This window comes from Carettochelys insculpta, chromosome 25 (assembly GCF_033958435.1).
Source record: "Carettochelys insculpta isolate YL-2023 chromosome 25, ASM3395843v1, whole genome shotgun sequence".
NCBI classification, from domain to species: domain Eukaryota; kingdom Metazoa; phylum Chordata; order Testudines; family Carettochelyidae; genus Carettochelys; species Carettochelys insculpta.
In genome coordinates this window covers 17,445,342-17,462,391 of record NC_134161.1, presented here as the reverse complement: position 1 = coordinate 17,462,391, position 17,050 = coordinate 17,445,342, and the positions used below count along the sequence as shown (strand labels likewise).

Below are 17,050 nucleotides of genomic sequence, written 5' to 3'. Positions count from 1 at the left end.
CCTGAGGCCTGCTACTGCAAGCATGCTTAATCCATGGCTCAGCTCCCTAGAGAGCACATGAATGGAGGGAGTGCAACAAGTGCTAGAAAGTAGCAGAAGGACTTCCACCAGGAAGACTTACAAACAGAAATGGTCTCGATTCACTGCATGGTGCTCTACCAAGCAATTAGCTCCCCTTGCTGTGCCTATACCTGTAATATTAGAATACTTACTGGACCTCAAGAGAGGCGGACTCTCCCTATCCTCGTTGAAGGTCCACCTTGCCGCTATATCGGCTTTCCAACACGAAGAGGAAGGGCCCACGGTGTTCGCCCATCCCATGGTTACCAGGTTCCTGAAGGGGCTAGTAAACCTGTACCCCCTCGGAAACTGCTTCCACCTTCGTGGAGCTTGGACCTGGTGCTTAACGCGCTAACGGGACCACCGTTTGAACCCTTAGCCACGGTTTCCCTCCGTCTCCTTACGATAAAGACGACCTTCCTTCTTGCAATCACGTCAGCTCGCAGGGTGAGCGAGCTCGCGGCAGTTATGGCAACGCCACTCTGCACAGTATTTTCGAAGGAGCCGGTAACCTTACGGCTGCATCCAGCCTTTGTTCCGAAAGTTTCTTCAGAGTTTCATATTAACGAACCTATAGTCTTACCCTCGTTTTATCCAAAACCTCATAACTCTAACAGAGAGGTGCGCCTACACCTCCTGGACGTGAGGAGGGCGCTGGGTTTTTATATAGACAGGACTAAGTCCTTCCGAAAAACGGATAGACTCCTAGTCTCTCTCGCTCCCAGATCAAAAGGAGAAGGTCTCTCTTCGCAGAGAATCTCGAAGCACATCGTATCCTGTATAAAAATGTGCTACAAGCTTAGAAAGATTCCTTTACTGGCCCCGCCTAGGGCTCACTCCACCCAGGCGGTGGCGGCATCAACAGCCTTTTTCAAGGGCATTGCGCTAAAAGACATCTGCAGAGCGGCGACATGGTCATCCTATGACACCTTTGCCAAGCATTATGCCCTACACAGGGTATTCCAAGAGGATACCCATCTCTCGACCCAGCGGTCCTTTCGGGGGCAAGCTGCACATAACCCGATTACCCACCTCCTTTCTTGGGTTACTGCTGGGTAGTCACCTATTGTGGAGCACCCATGGGGACACTTGAGGAAGAAAGAGAAGTTACTCACCGTAGTAACGATGGTTCTTCGAGATGTGTCCCCGTGGGTGCTCCACCACCCGCCCATCCTCCCCGCTTCGGATCTCTGTTTAGTGTTTTTCAGGAGCATCCGAGGCGGTTGGTCAAGGAACTGGCGGGGACCGGATCGCGCATGTGGCCGGGAGCGCGCAAGGGAGCGGCGCGCGCCGGCGCATGCGCGGTCCGACAAACTGCTGGAAAGATCCAATCTGCGGCGCCGGGGCGAGCCCGACACCTATCGCGGAGCACCCACGGGGACACATCTCGAAGAACCATCGTTACTACGGTGAGTAACTTCTCTTTTTAGTAGCAAGAGGATCAGTTTATCAAAATCTGAACTAGGAATGGTGTCTTTCAGGGCATATGAAATGAGTTAGTCAGGTTTTTAGTGAGCACATACCCAGTACATTTTTTTGGCCATTTCACCTGAGACTAAAGCTTGGACTAGCATCTTGCCACCTGTTTCTCAGTATTGTGGTGCATCTTTAGGAAGGGAGATAGCTGTGTGGGGAAACTCCATTCTGGGTTCAGAGAGTTTAGTTCTCCAGTCTGATCCAGTAAGGGACTTTCCACAAGCACTAAATTCACTTCAGAATATCTAAATACTTATTTTTTTTTTTTTTTTTTTTAAAAACTGTGCAGAATCCCCTGCTAAGGTGGTGTGTGGTTGCAACCCCGATTTCAGTCATTAACAGGAGTGCTTCCAAAGTCGCTAAGGAATTGGTACACAAAGTAAAGCAGGGGAGTCCTCGGCTCTTCTCAGTAGTGTGCGCACGCACCCCATGGCCTTAACTGCGGGTAGATGAGAAATGTAAAAATATAAAAGGCTTCATCTTGGAAAGAAAGTGCTGAAAGTTCTCTCTTCCCAGAGGCTGTGGCTAGAAAGAGTTTGTTTTAACCTGAAGGCTATAAACAGAAATCTTTATTTTCATTATAGTTTAGTGGTATGTCCAAGATCACAAAAATATATATATATATTTTTAAATTACCCTGTCAAGAACAGGATCAAAATTTTAAAAAGCACCTGTGTGATTTACGCTTGTTCTCATTGCAAAAGAGCCTTGCACTTAGGAGCCCAAGTTTTATTGAAAAGCAGTGGAATTTAAGGTGCTAACTGCATTTTTAAAATGGGACTTAAGAGCCTAAGTCCTGTAGGTAGTTCTGAAAAGTTTACCCTTGGCTTGGTGTGCAATTGTCAAAACGTGTCCTAGGAAGAACAGAAAATCTAATTAAAATTTGCTGAGCTGAAGAGCAAGTTAAACTCAATACCTATTTTTTCCCCCCAAAAATAGGGATAGAGTAGATATTGAATGTATATAATTCTTTTAAAACAACTAATTTTTAATTGTCTAATTTTAAATATTCTGGCTTTTGTTACAATACTGGTAAATATGTTCTGACATATATTAAAATCCTGTTTTAAAAGATATTTTCCTACTTCCGTCTTGATGTTTAGAAGGTTCTTTTTAGCAAGAGATATACAGTCCTCTGTGTACAATATACAGATATATAGTAAATTTTCATATCCAGTAGCAACTTAGCAATGCATATCACTAAAGAACAACGTGCCTAGATGCTAAGAAACAACTGTATGCAGCGTACTTTATTTACCAACAGTAGTAGTGTACACTGTAAATTTACCCTATATTTGCTCTATTTGTTTGTATTTACTTTCACTACACTGTACTTACAGAAAATGTAACTATAATTTATTTATGGTTAAAATGCCTGTTATTTGAGGCTTCATATGATGGAATACTGGATGTGAGAGAGTTTGCTGTACTCAGTTTGAAAGTTGACTACGTTCCAGGTGCTATCAAATATAAAACCTTTTTTTTTTTTTTTCAATTTTTCCATTTAGACTCCAGTAAATCTTTTCCTTTAATTAAATGTACATAGCTGAAAGGGCAAAAACATTTTGAAAAAGTCCAGAGGGAAATATCTCAATGTAACTTTAATATAAAAATACCTCTAAGTTCAATAATGGACTTCGTAAAACCAAAATAAGACACAATTCCCAGAACTGTCTCAGCCTCCTGGCCAGGAGTTCTAAAGGTTAAATGTTGTCATATTGGCTTTTATCAATTTCAAATTTGTTGTACTGGCTTCTGATTGACGTTCAAGTGACAGTGAAGGCATTGGTTTTGATCTGTAAACCTTTAAATGAGAGCTATCACTGTTGAAAGGTCTGTTACCTTAAATGCCAATAGATATTTATAAAACCATACTACTTAAATAAAGCAGGTCTAATAAAAGAAGTATCAAACAGAAGTAGTTCGTCAGGCAGCTGAGTCTACAACAGGTTCAAATGAACATGTCAGGTAAAGTTTTCAGAAGCACCTGAGTGATTTAGGAACCCAAATCCTTGACACTTTGTATCCAAAGTCATCTAGGTCAGAGGCAACTGGTGGGAGGGAGCCTGGAGTGGGGGATGTCCACCACACATTTCCCCCTGTCCCCTCCAGCCCAGAGAAGGGACAGAACAATCCCTCTATTACCTGTCTTGATTAGGAAGTCCCATCTTGCAGGGCTGATGTTTGGAGGTTGTCATCAGGTATGCTACAGAACACCCATTACAAATTTCCCGGTTAATTCCCATTACACGTGAGTTTAATTTGTGGGATTGTGAAGGAATTTTTTTTCAAAGGTTGCAATGACTGTGTGAAGCAGAGGGAGAATAGCTCATCTGACCAGGGTATGGGTAAAACTAGTGGAAGTACCCCACATTGCATATTAAACAGCAGATACAGAAACCTTGACACATCCTCTGGTGAAGGTACTTTAAAGCTGAAAGGCCTTAATAAAAATTACCATTCTGTGGTATTTGTCGAGAAGTTAACTGCTAGCTCTCAGGACTAGTGAAAGCAATAATGCCAGGAGGTCTTTAGTCATCAACCTCTAAATCAGAGTAATTCTTCACATAGTTGCAGTCCAGTTCCCTGCTCAAGCAGTCATCAAGTTGTATGTGTGCGTTCAGAAATCCTTACTCACCTGTCACGGTAAAGTTTATTTTCCAACTCATCAGATGAACAGAACATTGAATTTTGATACTAATATGGAGCATGAATCGCTTTCTCCCTGGTTAATTTAATGTTGACGACACATTTTAAGGGTGACAGTGTTGTACAGCATTGAGTCTGTTGTTTTGAAGAAGCTGACATCTGGCCCTGGAGAGTTGTTCTTAGTGTTGCTTACAACTCCCATCCCCAAACTCTTTAGCATTCCTAAATAAACCAATGGTTGAGAAGAACATGGGCTTCTGATTTTAAAAAAGGAACTCTTCCCTTCTCCAGCTTCCTGTAAGTGGCCAAAAATAGCAGCCATACTTGTTGGTATTTTAGTGGAGGCTTGAAGGAATCTGAGCTGACTAAGCCAACGTCACTTACACTTTATCAAGGGATTTGTTTATTTTGTAATTACATTTCCCTTGTTCTGATTTCTGCACCCCCACTCATAACCAAAACCTGCAGAGATCTGTGAAAGAAAGGGTAGAACTAAGCATATCTGGCAATCAAACATTTCACTGTACAACTTCAGGAGCTGCGTCATTTCCCTCAGCATTCTGACTTTTTAAATATTGAAGTTTGATGCCTGACTTGATGCTGACCTCAGCTGGCCAACTTGCCAGCCCACTGCTGCCTGGAAGGTTGACAAGCTGTTTACCAGTTCAGGGATTCCCTAAGTGTATTTTTGTGTTGTGGTCTAGTACTACTAACCCCATTGTAGTTAAAGCTGTTGGATGGCAGGAGAAAGCACATAGGTGGCTTTCAGAAAATATTAATATCACAAATAGCACTTTAGATCTGACTCTTAGGTCACCTCATTCTTAGCAATATGTTTTCAAGTAAGTTGGGTGTGTTTCACCTATGTAACATTCAGTGTTAGTGGAAATTACTCATACCTAAAACTTTGCAAACTGAGTTAAGAAAATACCCTTAATGTAGTTTTTATGTACAGTAAATTGTAAATGTACTGTTGTGGTTTTATGACTTTCAGTAGAGTCCTGCCAAATTCACCATCCATTTTGACCAATTTCACAATGATGGGATTTGAAAATTGGTGAATTTCACATTTTCAGGTGTCGAAACCTGAAAATTCACAGTATTGCAACTGAGGGGTTCTGACAAATGGGGGTGGGTATCACAAATCTGTTGGACTCCGAAGGCAGCAAGTTTCCTGCAAACAACTGCAAGAAGTAGAAGTGGATCTGATCTCCCCTGTGCTGCTGGGAGCTCCCCAGCTGGGGGTACGTCTCAACTAGTCCAGACAGGCTTGGGAGAGGTAATACTTGTTCTTTCTCTGCATAGCTGCAGAGAGGTCTGTCCCCGCCACAGCTGCAGGAATGTTAGGCTGCTGCCCACTCTCAAAGTGTGGAGGTTCCCAGAGGTGAGTCTGGTTTGGTCCTTCCGCACCTCCTCCATGTCACTGCCAGAGCAATTTGCAGAGGAGAGACTCTTCCTGTCCTTCCCCTGACCACTCTGGGGGCCTCTTAACAGTACAGGGTGGATGCAGTCCGAACTGCACAAGTCTGCCCTGGCTGCAGGAACCTCAGGCTGCTGTCCATTCTCAGTGTCTGGCTGCAGGGAAAGGCACCAGAGGTAGGTCTGGTGCCCCATCTCCCACCACAAGAGCACTTCACAGGGAGAGACATCTTTCCCTGCCCAGTCAAAAGGTAGGCAGCCCCCTTTGATTGGGTGGTCCCAGGAACAAAGAGCCATCAGATTTCAGGGGAAAGGGCTTATTTCACAGTCCATGTTCATCACCATGAAGTTAGTAGGGCCCTGTTTGAGTTGCTTCAAATTACTCTGTTTATGTTAGTAGAAGTATAGTTAGTTACTTTTCCACAGAAGTACATTACTGCTGCCTAATGTACCTGGTACATCATTTATAACTAATCTACTGCTGCTGATCTGCCAGGCATGACTCCTTTAGAAATCTAGGTGAGGAGGAATGTACTTGTTTCCAGTGCATGAAGCAAATAGGTTCGGTCTTGTACATGTAACCAGGATTTTTCTTCTGCAGTTCCTTTTGAATCGAGTACAAAAGCTGAAGAAGTCCTTACTCTGGAGGTTGCCCAAAGTGACGAAGGAGATGGAGATTATGATGCAGAAGTAGGGCTCTCCAGTTTGTCACCGACAAAGTTACATCTTGATGCAGTTGTTACAGAAAAGACACCCATTGGGGCTTTACCTCCTGAAGCCCCAATCATTCTCAGTCCTCCACAGACACTCAAGCCAGACATGTACAACTTGTTGTGGCGCTCTGGAAAGGATGGTGGCTTGCCAATCAATGCTTACTTCGTGAAGTATCGCAAGGTAATGCTCTTTGTTGGAGAGAGGGTTAGCTCCGTAGCAAATGGATTTCATGTCTGAGGATTCTCAAGGAGCCTACTGTTGTTGCAGCAGTGTGAGCATTAACCAGAGCTGTGGTATCAACCCAAAGAGATAACTAAATACAGCTGAACTGCAGTGGAGCTGTGGATTCACCCGCAATCTATTTAGGGATAACTGAGATTAGTTGTTGCTTTTTCTGAATTTAGCCAGGACTCATTCAATAGAACTTAAGGGTTTGGTTTTTTTTTGTAATACTACTATTGTAGATGTGCAGTTGGACTCTGAGCGTTATTCGTGCAATATCAGTAATGAAAACTAGTTAAAGTCAGTGGATTTGGCTCTGATCTTACTAACAGTAGTACAGGTCAGATGAAGGTTCTGCCTCTGACCCTGTATGTTGAAGAAATTGCTGTATCACACCCATTAAAATATTTGAAGCTATCAGGGGAAGATAAACACCTTTGGTTATAATTGGAACCAAGCAACCCAGGCCTAAATCTCTAAAATATGTATATTTTTTTCCACCCCGAAGTGGGGCTAGGGTAATCATTTCATTTATTCTAGGTTTCAATCCTTCTTATGTCCTGGTGCTTGCCCCAGCCTGAAGTGGAAATAACCACAAGGTACTTTTGACAAGCCAAATTCAGGAAATCTCAGGACAGAGCCAGTTTACATAATTTCTGAACCAAAGATAGTTGGTTCAGATAAGCATCAAAGTTCTTAATATTTATTTAACCTTTTCAAATTTATCTATCACAAGCAATTATCTGCTTTGTATTAAATGCCCATTAATAGAAGAATTTTTAGTAGACAACTTATCATGGTTTTAAAAGCATCTGTATTTTGTGTCATAAAATTATTTAATTGATTTCCTTTCTTCCAAGATTTTTTTTTTTTTAAAATATAACGTTAGGAAGAAATCTTTCTTCTGAAGAAAGAATTTGAATCAAGGCAGTCAGTATAAATGTTAGTAATCTATAGCATTTCGAGCTTCCTTCCACATTTTTATTAAAGTCTTATGATGTTTAATAGTTTATTTTTGGTGGAAGCTGTGCCTTTCCCTTTGGGATTTGGTGTAATGCTTTTCTCAGAAGGTCAGGAATTAAGAGAAATCTTTCCTTTGCCTAGTGGAACAGACACATTCACTGTAAAACAAAAGGAAAAAAATTGTAGGAAGGGAAATACGTAAACTAATAAAAACAAATTTCCAATCTTCCTGCTGACATTTTCCAGTCTCTAGAAGTAAACAAGCAACTAAAATACTTCCCTCTTTTTTTTTTTTTTTTTTTTGTTCATTGTAAACAGTAACATTTTAAATAGGCTTATATTCATGGAAGGTTGGGATAAGTTAGATCAGAGGTGGGGAAACTTATTTGAGTTGAGGGCCACTAACCCACAGAAAAATCAGTCAGTGACCACATGCAACTGAGAAGTGGGAGGAAAAAAAACCTCTCAGAATTGTGCCCCTCCCCCCCCCCCCGACTGAGAAACATTCACCTCACTAATCTCAAACTCCATTCCAGGCCTGGGGGGACTAGGGCTAATAGATTTTGTGGGACTCTCCTAGGCTCTGGGATGGACCCAAAAATAAGGGGTTCCGCGCACTGGAGTGAGTTGTCAGGGAGGAGGCTGAGATGAGGATGTGGGGTCTAGGTAGTAGGTTGGATGTGTTTGAAGCAAAGAACTTCTGTGTTTAGGTGGCTAACACTCAGCTTTATTGAATTCAATAAGGCAACAGATGAGCCAAACTGGACACCAGTAAAATCAGGTCCCGCAAGGCTGCTTGATGCGGCTAAGTCTATTATTTTATACCCCTTACACAAACAAGTCCAACATCAGAGGCAATTAGTTAGAGCACTCAGAGCCTCTCCCTCTCCTCCCTCCTTCACCCCTGGGCAGGTGGAGCCGGCAGGACAGATCCACCCACTACTTGCCTGGATGAGGCCCATGAGGCTCAGCGCAACCCCCTTGCAGACCAGATCCACGGAAGTTATGGGCTGGATCTGGTCCATTAGCTAGACATTTCTCTTCCTTCCACCCTGCACACCCAATCCCCATGCCACGTTAGAGTAGCTGTCACCTTCCTCATCTTGGATACTGCTTTAATCCAGGGTCAAGTAGTAATAAGACATGCACACTGCCATCTAATGGCTGTTGGCTGTTTTATTTGAAATCAGTTGTCATTCTAGTTCCCCAGGTATCAAAACAAAAAGTGGTCAAGTAGCACTTTAAAGACAAGCAAAATAGTTTATTGGGTGAGCTTTCGTTGGACAGACCCACTTCTGTGTTAATGTGCCGAATTTGAATATAAAAGCCAGCTCGGCTGCTTCCCTTTGAAGAAGGGTGCGAAAATTCTTTTCCAGTAACACACATACCTTTAGGTCATTGACAGAATGCCCCATTCCATTAAAATGTTGACTAACTGGTTTGTGGATCTGGAGCGTTTTGATGTCTGTTTTGTGCCCATTAACCCTTTGTCTAAGGGAGTTAGAAGTCTGTCTTGGGTCTGTCCCACGAAAGCTCACCCAATAAACTATTTTGCTAGTCTTTAAAGTGCTACTTGACTGCTTTTTGTTTTGATAGTATATAGACTAGCACGGCTTCCTCTCTGTTACTAGTTCCCCAGGTATGAGAGCTCTCAGGGTAAATACCCATTGTAATATGCACTAATTGTCATTGTTAGCTGTCTCAACTGAGTGGCCAGAGCCAACTAAGTTTGGAAACTGCATTCTCTCAAACCTTCATATATGGGATCCCATAGATCAGGGATCAGGTCTACTGCAGGGTCATTGTGTACAAGTTGAACCTCTCTAGTCCAGCACTCTCTCGTCCGGCAACATCCATAATCTGGCATGATTTTAGTTAACTAGATGTTCGCTTATCATGGATGTGGCCAACTTGCCTGTGGTTCCATAAACTTTGTTTCCAGCCACCAGCCCTGGCTCTGTGTTTCTATGCTGTTATTTAGCTGTAATTTTCCCCTAAATGTCTTCCCAGAGCCCAATAAGCAGTGCAAATGTTAGTAATATGCTAGAGAATACTGATCTCCCATGGTCTGGCAAATTCTTTGGTTTGGCACTGGTCAGGTCCCAGTGAGGCCAGATTAGACAGGTTCTACCTGTAGAAGTTCACAGAGCTTCTGCTTGTACTTTACTTGTTGTGTGGGTAAAGGACTTGGTATTTTCAGGGCTGGCACTGGTACTAAATAAAACTCTCAGAACATAGTCATTTTAGCCTTTTTCATTCAATAACATGCCCAGAAGCCAAGTTCAGTTGGACAAGTATTGATATTTTCCCTAAGTTGAAGTCATGGTTTGTCTTGCTCTTAGCATCTTGTGATTTCCTCTTGTACAGCTGGATGATGGTGTCAATGTCATGGGAAGCTGGCATACAGTCCGGGTCCCTGGCAGTGAAAATGAGCTTTGTCTCTCAGAACTGGAGCCCTCTAGCCTCTATGAAGTTCTGATGGTAGCAAGGAGTGCAGCTGGGGAAGGCCAGCCTGCCATGCTTACATTTCGCACTAGCAAAGGTAGGTGCAATGTTTCCTACGCACAGAGTTATGGCCAAAACATTTCTGCAGTTTAAGTTGTTGTCAGATTGTCTGTAAAGATGTTTGTGGAAAGAGGTGTTTAACATTGTATCAAAGGACGCTCCTATCACACCTCAGACTGTTAGTAAATAGGATCCCACATACACAATAGGTTAAATTCTGATGGTGCAGCAGACACTTGTCGTATTTTTGTGGTGATTACGTGCATGTGAATGCATGAAGCAAACAACAAACGCAACTATGCTCTATATGGGTGTTTTAGGGCTAATCAACACTAGAAGCTCTACAGTCCTGCAGCTGTGCCCGTACGTTTGGTCGAGACACTGTGTACTGAAGGGACAACTGGACACACAATACAAGAGCCAACTGTTTTTTAAAATCATTAGACATACTAGCAGTTTATTTCCAGGTGGAAGCAGCCATATGTTATGGGCACTGGTATCAGCTTTTAATTGCCAGTTTTGGTGCTGCTTCATTAGACCTATTACCATGTTTCTCAAGTGCTTTCATCCTGGCTCCTTGAACATTGGTGGTTCCTGTGCAACAAGGGGCGTGACTTGTCGGGAAGTCAGTGTGAGGCATGATGAACTGTCTTGTCTCATCACCGCAAAAATCTAGGGTGGAGTTATAGCATATTATGCTGTACAGATGTGCAATTATACTAAGCTTGCAACTTAGCATTATGGACTTAACTCCAGCTTGAGACTTGTCGTGTGGTTTATATGGAGAATTCTTTTCTCCTTCAGTCTCTGAGGAACTCCTTAGTGCACAGTTAGTCTGGCTGGGAGTTGAAGCTGGGGTCAGTGTCAATTGCACCATTGTTAAAGTTGCTATCATGTGTAAGAGCAGTGGGAGGGAGCACATTGTAAGAATACGGTCTGTCTTCTCCAATCACTGAGCTGTTTGTTATATTTTATTGCATATCGAAACATTTTTTTAGAAAGAACATCATCCTCAAAAAACACTCAGGCCCCATCTCCCCCAGCTGGCATTCCTAAACATCCTGTCATTCAGGAAGGGACAAACACCTTTGGGGTGGTCCTTCCAGACCCATCTCGACACAGTGGAGGTAAGTGTAAGGATTGTCTCCAATTCATATGTTTAATATAAAACGAGATGTGCTGAAGCTATTTTCTTAAGACTTTATAACTGTTCTGTACTTCTGTGTCATGTGCCCATTTTTATTCTTTTTATTCCTTAGGGCTGTCTCTTTGTTGCAGGCCTCTTTCTCTTGTGAATAATCTTTTAGCAAAGCTCAGATGTAAGTGACATCAGACTTCCAGATTTTCTAGCTTTCATAAGTTTTTTTTTAGAGATTGTTCATGCTTTGAACAGTTCTAATTAAAAGGTTAATTCACCTCAGTCAGCAAGACAGTATATTAATAGCCATCTAGGTTTGTCTAGTCAATTGTTGTGACCTGCATTAATATATTTGTGAATCCTCAAAATCCAATGTATATCTTACAGAAGGATGAAGTTTATACACTGAGATGTCATCAACTTGATTTCTCAGCCAGGAAATTTATGATACTTCTCTTCAAGCGTAGTTGGTTTTCAAAAATGAGTTTAGTTTGATGCCACATTGACCCCTCATTTTACTGGCAATTTGGAATATTTATGAAGACATTTTTCCTGTTTGTGGTGTTTTCTTCTCTGTCAATATGAAAGACCTGCAAAAAAAAAAAAAAAAAAAAAAAAAAAAAAAAAAGGGGGGGGGGGGGGGGGGTCAGTGAAGGTGACCGTACACAAAGTGCTATCACATGCACAAAGTCAATGTCTCTTCTGTAGTTTATCATAATAACTTGGATATTGTAACCATAAGTAATTAATTTTCAAACAGATGTGATTTTGTAAAATGAAAATGTCCCTTTTATGGATCTCACTACTAAATACGTGTGTGTAACTTGCAGTAACTAATACCTGTTTGCAGAGACTGTTGTCAAAGTGAGAGTAAATAAGATGGCTGCAAAAGATGAAATTTTCAAATGCATTCACATCCAGTTTTCAGAACTATAGTTCTTTCTTGCATGTGTCAATTTTTAAAGGGGATTTAGCCTCCTTACACCTGTCAGCTCTTTTGAAAAATGTTACCCAAGTAGCCTGAAGATGAGTTTAAAAATTTAAAATCCAGTATGTGCCCCAACCCAAAAAAAAAAAACCCAAAAACCCAAAATGCTATTGTCTGTCTTTTCCTTATTTAAATTCCTTCCTCCCTCTATGGCACTCTGGTTTAACAATGTGTAAAACCAGTGCAGGAAGTCTTAAGATGTATCATCAGTAAGAATGGTTATAACCAGATTGCTAACACCATCTCTTTCCATTTTCTCTGTTCCCTCTGCTGTCTGTAACTTCAAGTGAGTTCAGTAAGTACTGACGTCATTTTGCTATATGCTTGGTTTGCTCTTTGTTTCTTCTAAATTATGCTTAGCGCTTCAGCGTTTAGTCATGTTTTATGGATCACTTTTCTCATTATTCTGGGAATTTCAGTTCCAATTTTTGTTCACACCAAAGGAGAGGTAGGGTTTACTGCACTACTATGTCTTAAACCCATTCCTTATTTTTCTGTTAGGTTGTTGCTGGTTATTTAGGAACAGCTTTGTTCTCCCATAAGATAATTACACTGCGCTGCATCAGATGAATCATTAATGTTAGAAATGGCAATGTTCACCTCCACAACCAAGTTTTCATACACAGTTTAAGACTTTTTAGTACTAAGACTCTTCCCAGTGGATAAAAGGAAAAATTATGAAAGTACCTTTAATTTTATATCCTGGATTGTGTGTGGGAGGAAGATTTAAGAATGCTCCATGTTTGAAACCTTTGATCTCATTTACCGAATAATCCTAATTTCTTAGTACATCTTCCTCAATTTCTCATTTCAGTTCCTGAGGCTCCAGATCGCCCTGCTATCTCAGCAGCTTCAGAGACCTCTGTCTACGTCACATGGATCCCACGTGCTAATGGGGGTTCCCCTATCACTTCCTTTAAAGTAGAGTACAAACGTATGAGTAGAAACAGCGACTGGCTAATTGCAGCTGACAGTATCTCTCCTTCTAGACTATCTGTGGAAGTTCGCAATTTAGAACCAGGTATTACAATTCTTTCACGGCCTTTAGGATTTGGTTCCAAGAACTTTTTTTTTTTTGTTTGTTTGTTTGTTTTTGCTTAATGACCACTTCCTTGTGAGGGGAAGTACTTTTGATTTCTGGTCACGCACTTGAGGCAGTAAAATAGTTACAGATTCATTAAGAATACTAAACGTGATTGGAAAGGCCTGTTTCATCTGTAGTTAGTTGTCCCACCAAGGTGGCAGCGCCAGTGGAGGAGGAGGTGGTGGCAACTCCTCTGGGCTGCACCAGTGGTCCCTTGGGCGGCGGGGGGGGGAAGTGGAGGGGAGCGGAGTGGTGGGCCGCATGGGTGTTGGGAGTGGGCCGGATCAGGCCAGGCCGGGGGGGGGGGTGTAGGGTGAGCTGCGGGGTGTGGCCAGAGGCACTAGACCACATGGCTGCAGGTGCCCTACCGCGTTGCCGGAGCCACTTCACCACACACGTCTGTGGCTGTCCCGTGCACAACTGGAGGAGCCACTGCGTGGCCTGGAGGAGGCACTGTCGGAGCTCCCACGTGTACACATGGTGGCTCCAGTGGAGGAGGTGGTGGCTCCTCCAGGCTGCACCAGTGGTACCTGTGGGAGGGGGCGTGTGGGGAGTGGCAGGCTAGGAAGGTCTCAGGGACCTAGCTGAGTGGGTGTTGGGAGTGGGCTGAGCCAGAGGGTGCGGGGAGAAGCTGCAGATCAGGGGTGTTGGGAGCGGACCAGGCTGGGGGGAGCTGTGGGCCATGGACAGAGGCGCCTGACCCCATGGCAGGGCTGAGTGGGACACTGTGATGCAGGGCCTGGAGAGTGGACCTGCAGGTTGCCCAGCGTATTTCCACGTGATGGATAGGAGGGGGGCCTCTCCTGAGAGGTTGGCTGCAAATTAAATATGGTTTGTCATGCAAATATGCAGGCGCGGACCAGCAGAGGCAACTTTACCAGGGTGTGAAGGGGCACTGGTTGGCGTCTGTTGTCCCAACTAAAAATATCACAACTGCCCCATGACAACGTTATGGCATGGCATATGCCCTCATTCAGCATGAGATGAGGGTCTGGGATACTTGGGTCCCGGGATTATTTTGGATAATCCAAATGGCATATGAACCATGATTTGGTCACTGACATGAAAGGGAGCGTGACTCCTTATGTCACCCCAGGGAAAACAACCCTGTCAGAAAATTCCCCACTGACTTGTGGGTAGGTTTGGGAGATCCAAAAGCTATGGGAGTAAACTCGGACAGAAAAATCCAGAGTGCAGACCCTAAGGCAATTAGCGGGGAGGGGTCGTCTAACCTGCTTTCCGACAAGTCCTTGTAGTCACCTCACTGCCAAACATACTGACTTCTGTCTTTCCTATGGATTCAGCTGGGGCAACCGAGAGGGGGATAGTGCCACCTGGGCAACATACTTTCTCCAAACACTAGCCCAGGCAGTGTAGCATGTAAGAGGGTGCCAAATGGAGAGGACACTCCATTCTTGGTTGGTAGCTTGGAAACAACAGGGGAAGTGGCAGTTAACAGTTATAAATTCCTCCTCAACTGGCAAAGAGGATGCTGTTACGGGTCACTTTAGTCAGTGGGAGGAGTCAGCTACTGCCCACCTCGAGCTGGGCAGCCCCCAGGCAATAAGGTGCTGACCCGCCACTCCTGCCTTCCTCATTGGATGCACGTGGATAGACCAAAAATCAAAAAGTAGATGTGAATGACGTACCCACCATAAAATGAAATAATAAATCAACTTGCCTCCACCTCGGTAGCTGGAATGTGTGGACTCTATGTCGGGGACTTGAATCTGCCTAGGACCTTACAAACATGGACTACACTTTCTTCTGGAAGGGCTTGATTTCAGAACAACGCCACCTCTACGGAGTTTGCTCCCAACAGCAAATCCATCTGCTGAAGTCTGTCAGTATTCCCACAGCTGAATTGGAACACATTACATCCTTGAAGCTTTGCACCAAGTCAGGATATGTCAACGTCATCAGTGCTTGTGCACCCACATTGGTGTCGTGCACCAAAGACAAGGACTGCTTTTATTATAATCTTCAGAAAATTATCAACTCCTCTCCAACTGATGAACAACTGTACATCCGTGGCAACTTCAGTGCAAAAGTTGGACACGACCATTAGTCCTGGCCCCCCTGCCTCTGTCGTCATGGCATTGGGAAAATGAATGAAAAATGGTGAAAGGCTTCTAGAATTCAGCTCTCAGAATCAGCTCTGCATTGCTTTCTCTAACTTGAAAGAGTGTCACAGGGTTTCATGGTGCTACCTCAGATCTGGTCACTGGCATCAGCTTGACCTTGTACTGGTATGCAGGAAACATCTTAATGCCGTCAAATTCACATGCACGTACCACAATACAGATTGCAACACTGATCACTCCTTGATCATCATCAGAGTAAAAATCATCCCAAAGAAACTCTATGACAAAGGAGCGCCGTAAGCCAAAGATCAGTACCCTCAATACCAGAGATGTGCTGAAATGCTGTCTTCACAGATGATCTCACTCTCAAAATGGAACACAAACCAGACCAGCAAACCTGTGATGAAACATGGTGCATGCTAAGAGATCCTATATACAATTGTGCCAAACCTGCCTTTGGAACACGTAAATTGTCCGACAAAGACTGGACCAATGTAATGGATCTAAATTGGAGCTGTTTGCAATGACCAGTGGAGTCAAACAAGGGTGTATTCTTGCCAACACCATCTTCAGCGTATTCTCCTTAATTCTGCTAAATTGCACATTTCAAAACTCGCATGGTGATGTATTTCCCCACACAAGATTAGATGGCTCTCTCTACAACCATGGTAAGACTCAAGGCCAAAACTAAAGTCAAGAAAGTCCTCATTAGGGAACTCCTCTTTGCAGATGATGCAGCTGTCGTTGCTCATAATGAAGACATGCTACAGTCACTGACGGATTCTCTGTCCAGACCCTGCAAGTTGTTTTCCCTTGATATAAGCATGAAGAAAACTTGTATTCTAGGTATACCTCAGCGTACCAGTGTCATTCTGGATAACAGCCCATTAGATGTGGTTCAACAATTTTGTTACCTTGGATCTACTGTCACCGCAAACCTATCCAGGCATGAAAAACTGAACATCAGAGTTGGGAAGGCAGCTACTATTTTGGCAGACTTACCAAATGAGCATGGAACAATCCTAAACTGACAGTGGGGGAAGAAAAGATACTAATCTACCAGACGTGTGTATTGAGTATCCTTCTATATAGTTCTGAGGCATGGACCACCTACTTGAACCAGGAGAAAGAAATTAAACAGCTTCCTTCTTCACTGCCTCCGCAGAATTATGACTATCAACTGGCAAGATAAAGCTTCAAATGCAGATGTCCTCTCAAGATCTGGCATACCCAGCTCATAGCGATCCTCAACAGCAGAAGACTATGTTGGCTTGGTCACGTGAGAAGAATGGGTGATGAATGTCTTCCCAAAGAAATACTCTTTGGTGAACTGTCATGTGGGTTGAAAACGAGAGGAAGACCAAAGCTAAGATTCATGGATTCATGCAAAAACGCCATGGAAAAAATTCACCATCGATCCAAAAATCCTGGGAATCTAATCAAAATATCTGGCAACAACTGCTATGACAGGGCACATCATCCTGTTAGTATATGTGCAAGCCATGCAAAGGAGTTTCATCTTAGAAGGAAAAGCTCTCAGACTCAAGAATTCAGAAATGGACTGACGTGGTTATTGCAGTTGACCGGCCAACTGTCATATTGGATGGATAAGCCACGAGAGAAGCTGCAGACTCAAACCGCCGCTGCTAGCCACCGTCTCTCGAGGACGAAAATGGGCTATATACATGTAGTTTCCCTCAGATTAGGAATTTGTTTCTCTATTTGAAGTTGGCTATATTTCTCTAATA

General features: G+C 43.2%; 1 protein-coding gene across 2 annotated transcripts in view; it reads left to right on the top strand.

Annotated features, from left to right (window-relative positions):
* Nucleotides 1–17,050, top strand: part of CDON (cell adhesion associated, oncogene regulated) — a 105,445-nt gene that overhangs the window by 46,833 nt on the left and 41,562 nt on the right. For both annotated transcript variants that reach the window (XM_074977207.1, XM_074977208.1), the window contains exons 9-12: nucleotides 6,206–6,498; nucleotides 9,871–10,045; nucleotides 11,007–11,135; nucleotides 12,949–13,155. In XM_074977207.1, the coding sequence (XP_074833308.1) occupies nucleotides 6,206–6,498; nucleotides 9,871–10,045; nucleotides 11,007–11,135; nucleotides 12,949–13,155 (804 nt within the window). The remainder of the gene's footprint in view (nucleotides 1–6,205; nucleotides 6,499–9,870; nucleotides 10,046–11,006; nucleotides 11,136–12,948; nucleotides 13,156–17,050) is intronic.